This window comes from Meleagris gallopavo, chromosome 2 (assembly GCF_000146605.3).
Source record: "Meleagris gallopavo isolate NT-WF06-2002-E0010 breed Aviagen turkey brand Nicholas breeding stock chromosome 2, Turkey_5.1, whole genome shotgun sequence".
NCBI classification, from domain to species: domain Eukaryota; kingdom Metazoa; phylum Chordata; class Aves; order Galliformes; family Phasianidae; genus Meleagris; species Meleagris gallopavo.
In genome coordinates this window covers 89,578,319-89,584,329 of record NC_015012.2, presented here as the reverse complement: position 1 = coordinate 89,584,329, position 6,011 = coordinate 89,578,319, and the positions used below count along the sequence as shown (strand labels likewise).

The window sequence follows — 6,011 nt, the reverse complement described above, 5'->3', positions numbered from 1 at the left end:
AGAGGAAAGTTGCACAGTGCACTGCTGCCCTCTGGCTGGAGCCTGAAAGAAGACTGAAGATTTGCTTGTGTGGATGGTGTCAGCAGTTTGACATACAGGAGATAAGTTAATTAGTAAATTAAATTTTGTTTTCATATCTTACAAAACCTGAAGCATAGTTAAATGAATGCCACTTTCAAATTCATGGTACTGTATGGAGGAATCTGTAGATTTTATGTAATTTTTCTGACACTATATAACAAAATAGATCAAGATAAATTGTAATTAGGGGTGTGAGATGTTTTCACTGTTCATTGCACAGCACAAAATTTATTTGAACTTCATAGCATGGTGTTTCTATGCATTTTTCATTTTGTCCCTATTGTTTAATTACATGGTATGTCTAATTGTAACTGTGAGTCAGTTTTTCTGTCTGTTTAGCATGCATCTTCTGGTATATTTTTTTCTTGTGTACACATATTATTAATAGAAATCCTACCCTAAAACCAATGTAATTTAGTTATTATTTCTATTTTCTAAGAGGATATTCTAGATAACCAACAATGGAATTTTCTCTGAATAATAGCAAAGACCATACTGGATTAAATGTTGAACCAATCTCCACTTTTGATATCTTAGTGAGTTCAGAATAAATATAAGAGACATATACCTACACAGATATTGTTTATTAACCTTCAGGTTCAAATTGGACTTCATGTAGAAGGATAGAGAAAACAAACAATTCTGTGTACTTGAGGAAGAGCAGGCTTTGCATAACTAACCTTGGCTGAATGTCAACTTCTCTTCAAAGACAGATGGAGGAACACCAAAGAGGGAATTTTAAAATCTGAGACTTTATTGGCACAAGTCTACATAAGCCCAACTAACTACTGCTTTGCCCCACACTTAAGCACCTAGTAAGGAGGCAGTGTGGTATTGGCATGGAGCTACAGCTATCCCATGTTATAGAGCCACATCAAGGAGACATGGTCAGCCAGATCTAAGGATGCCACTTATTTTGAACTGACTCCTGTCTTGAGGGATGTGTGACTCAGCAAGGAAAGGAAACAAGTAAGTCTATTAAGGCACATATGCTTGTCTTCTTGAATTCTTAGTTATAAGGTAATTAATGACTAATACACAGTTGAAGTTTTTAGATGAAACTAGCTTGGACTGGTGTTACAACCATACCCTGGTGAGTTAAATATCTATGTGAAATGAATTGTTTTCACAGATGTATGTAAATGATAATGATAATGAGATGAGATAACCAAATAGAAGTATAATTATGTGGTTTAGGCCTAATATCTATGTCACTACAGTAGGTAATGAATGAAAGTATGCAACTCAACTGTCTAATTGGTTTTGATGTGTATTTTACTCTGATTATATTAGACCACATATGTATCTCTTTGGAAGCTAGAAGCAAGTGATATCACTTTCATCCCTAGATTCACAGATGGCCTTGTGTATCACTGGGCTAATACATACAGTATATTTCCTTTCCTATAAACTTAACTATGAGCTCACAGTTCACCTCTCTTCCACAGTCACACAGCAACAAGGAAACCCAGCTAACAAACAAGCAAGCTTATTCCTATAATGTTTACACCCCAAGAATGTATTATCTTGGTACAACAATAAGTCACAAAAGTTTGGTGACCCTTACCAGATCTCTACCAGAATCTATAGCATTAGTTAAAAGCATGGTGGGGACTCCATAGGTTTTCTAAATGTCAATCCTATTGATTCACTATCCTGTGAATGTTCACTTAATGATTATTAATGGTATTTATTAAAAAGCATAGCTAGCCCAGCAAATATTTATTTAACTTATTTTTGACTTGCCAATTACCACAATGGCTTTATCATGCTGATATTGTAAAAAGTTTTCTTTAATACTTTAACTATTTTAAAAGCTTAGGGATTTAGAACAATGTTCCTTGTAATTCTTCTACATGGCATGGAACTGAAGCCTGGCTCAAACCAATATGTAGAAATAGTAGTCACGACATTACACAGTGTCAAAAGCAGTACCACTTTGTCAATGAATATATAAGTATACAGTCTGATTAAAGCTGCAAAGATTAAAAGATGCTTTATTAATAACAGAAATTTCTCATGCAGAGCCTTGCAGCACCTGACTGCAGCATCCTGGGAAATGAGCACTACCTTATGCAAAGCTAGATGTTTTAAATGTCATCATATTTTTTTTTTCAATTTAAAACACTGCGCAAGTTTAAATTACCAAACTGTAGTGTTTGAGAATTGATATTGGACCTGCAGAATAGTGAATGGTATTTCTAGACAATACTTCAAGTGATTAAATGTTAACAGCACATCTGTCAATAGTTATTGATTTCAATTGAGCAGTACGAAGTATTCATCTTTTCTCCTTACCTTTCTGAAGCAAATGCATGAAAAATTGTTCAAGGATGCGAACAACTTCAAAAATTCATAACTGCTTATTTTGAAAGAAATATTCTTGATGTTATTCCACGGAGTTGGAATTATCTTATTTTTGTTACATTGAAACATTATATTTTTAGGAAACTAGTCAGTTTTCTATTTCAAATAGCGTTGTGACTGATTTAGGTATCTAAGTCACAAAATAACTGAAAGAACATTTGTCAGTTTTACGTGGCATTTCTGGATCTCTCTGGGAAAGGTGAGATCACTTATGTTTTATTTAATCTGCTTTATTTTATAGAAAATTAATGTGAAATATGTATAGAGATCAGAAATCGGATTTTGGAAATCCGATCAGGATTGTATATCAGGATCAGCTTCTATATAAACTTTAAACTTGTTAACATTATTACATTTACAGGAGTTTAATACATGTCCATAGCAATTTCTGGTACAGCTTTGTTTAGCCGGTGTGCCTGCTTTTATGTAAAAATCTTATCACTTTAATATATAAGATACATGCAGTGATGGTCATTAACACATCTTGCCAAGATGAAGAACAAGGAATAGCTATTAAACTGTGCAACTGTTGGAACTAAACAAGAATAAAGGTAAGAAAACATTATGAGCAAAGAAAGTATTTTTTATTTTTTTCTGCCAAGATCTTGTGAAGACTGAGAAACAACCAGAAATAGAAGACAGGACTTGGTAAATAAATACGTTCACAGAGCCCCCCGAAGAGCTTTTTGTGAAGCAAAATAGAAGCTCTTTTCCATTTCACCTTCTCTTTTCTTCTTTCTACCAGCAGGCCTGTTCACTTAAAATGAAAACTAGTATTCTAAAAGCCTGTCAATATTTTTTCATGAATATCAGTTTTCTACTTTGCAGAATGTACAGACTATAAATGAAATTGCTATTTACTATACAAAGAAGGAAATGCAATAAATAAAGCATTAAAACATTTTAAAATATATTTACTAATTTCAAAATATTTGTCTACAGTATATGCGTTTACACAGCATCAGTACAGAAGAGTGCTCCCTCTAAATAAAGTACCCTAGGCATTTATTCCTTTCACTATCCATTTCTTCAGTTTCTAACTCATAATGTTTCATGGCAATGAAATAACTGATGAAAGTTTCACCTAATGCTTCCTTAATGCATGAATCTTTCTCAAGTGCCACAAGAGCATCTTCTAGCTTCAGAGGGACGGATGAAGGTTTCAGATCAGATATGTGGTTTTCTTCCTGGGATGTATCATCATACCTAAGTCCCCTCTTTACTCCATCTAGACCTGCAGCAATAGTAGCTGCAAGTACCAAGTAGGGGTTTGCTGTAGCAGAACTTAATTTATTCTCTATGTGAGTACCTTTTCCACCATGACATTTGACATTAAAGGCACAGCTGTTATCGTTATATGCCCATTTTGCACTTACAGTCTCTTTCGATTCTTTGCTGTATTTTGAATAAGGCTTACGGCAGCTGGTGGTAGGAGCCATCAAGCAGCTAATAGCTGCTGAGTGTGCCAAGAGACCAGATAGCCAATTTTTTCCAATATCTGTGAGCTCCTCGGCTCCATAACCAGCAGAAAACAAATTCTTCTGCCCATTCAGATCCCATAGACTATGTGAGAGAGCCCCTGAATTATAGAATCCCGATTCCGAGAAAAAGCTAGCTATGTAGCTATACTTCTTAGCCACCTCTTTAATGCCTGTTCTAAAGGTGAAGGCACTGTCAGCAGCATCTATGCCAAATGCTGGATGAAAAGTGATCTCCATTTGTCCAGGCCCACTAGAAGAAGAAAAGCTTTCAATGTTGGCCCCAGTACAATACATTCCTTCAATGAGCTCCTGAATGAATGTCTGGTCATGGTTATTTAGTATCGTTGCTGCAGGAAAGGATATTGTCTTCGAATTTACAACCTCAGTAATGCCATAAATACAAAATTCATAAGTGAAGGCAGAGTGTAGAGAGAAGCCGTTGTCCTGAAGCTCTCTCAGCTGCTTCTTGGCAATGTGCCTAGGTGAGGTCATTAGAGGGTTGCCCAGTACAGTGAAAGAATCACATATCACTCTAGCAGTCTGCTCTGTCCAGGGTAGAATTCGAAACGTTGATAAATCAGGGTTCAGAATTATGTCACAATTAAAATTGGTTGCATTTATATAATCTATTTCATTATCCTTAGGATTCAGGGTCAGTTCAAGATAGCTTCTGGGCATGGCAACACCATGAATTGCTTTTTCCTAAACACGGAGCAGAATGACAAATTACCAAATGAGAAAATAACTGAATGGTATTTCTATGTAAGTAAAATTTATAAAACTCTGATTTATAGCAAGAACAGTAGTATTTTTCATAAAAGAACACCTAAAGCACAGCAATCATTAAAGTGAAAGATACTGGCCAATTACTGTGTCGCTATGAACTGGGGCAATCTTGTACAAAATTTGTATGAAAATCCTGGCATCAAGTATCCTGACTGTTTTTTTAATTCCCATTAAGAGATGTAGAAAAAAATATTCAACACTTAGTATTCCTTTGTTGTTTGTTTTTTTTTTTTCTTCTTATTGTTTGTACAATATGGGAATCATCAGTCATGTGCAAACTTTGCAAGTCAAACTTTTGTTTATAATTACTTTATGAGGCTTTAGCGTTCTCTGAGCATTTGTTTTACAGAGAGCTAAGTGACCATAAAAGATTCATGATGAAATTCAGGCTGCCGCCTCTCTTTAAATGCCATAACACTTGCCTCACCATTTTTCAAATGCAAAATTAAACCAAAAATTCTCACTTTCTTGTTTTACTGAGTTGGGAAAAAAAAAACAAAAAAACAAAAAAAAAACATACATTGCATTTTCAAGTGAGAAATTATTCTGTTTCAGTGCTCCCCTCTTAGGCAGCAAATGGGATAAACTCCTAGTTCTACTTTCTCTCTTTAAACAGAGAACTTCCACTTATATAAATGAAATGTAGATAGGACATCTCCAAGCAAGCGCCTTTACAACTTATAACAAAACCACTGGATGATGAAAGCTGCAATTATGTGACTGTCAAGAGAAACCTGGCTCATATTTACATTTTACCTTTATCCTTCCATGGGAAAGGGAACAGAGGAGACAGAATGAACATAAAAAAGGGAAAGCTCAGAGCTGATAAAATATTTCCTAATCAGGTGGAATATTGTTGAAATACTTAAAACTGTAAATAATGGCTTCTCTAAATATGAATGAATGAATCATCAGTATGGAAAATATTGCTATTGAATCATATTTCTCACCTGATTGACAACTATAACATTTCTAATAGCTAAAGACATTTTAATTTACTCATTTTCTTTCTGTTAGTGGTTACAATTTTTTCATTGCAATTTATGATATCCAATAAATCTAAATCTTTATAATTGTGTAGAACTTGAAAAGATAAAGAGACGAGTTTACTAGAAGTGCAAAGAAGAGAAATTACTGGCCCTATTTAATTGGATTATCATTTTTGAGAAACCAAGGGATAGATGATTACAGTGATGAAAAAATGTCCACATTCTTTGGGAACAATAACAAGTGAAAGGAGCGGATAATTTGTTCTAAATTTGAGATTCTGCGTGAACTAGGGAAATATATATATAT

At 34.5% G+C, this 6,011-nt stretch overlaps 1 protein-coding gene across 1 annotated transcript in view; it reads right to left on the bottom strand.

Annotated features, from left to right (window-relative positions):
- Nucleotides 1–3,010: 3,010 nt before the first annotated feature.
- Nucleotides 3,011–6,011, bottom strand: part of LGSN (lengsin, lens protein with glutamine synthetase domain) — a 74,522-nt gene continuing 71,521 nt past the window's right edge. The window contains exon 2 of the mRNA XM_019613594.1: nt 3,011–4,631. Within this exon, the coding sequence (XP_019469139.1) occupies nt 3,432–4,631 (1,200 nt within the window). The 3' untranslated portion in view covers nt 3,011–3,431. The remainder of the gene's footprint in view (nt 4,632–6,011) is intronic.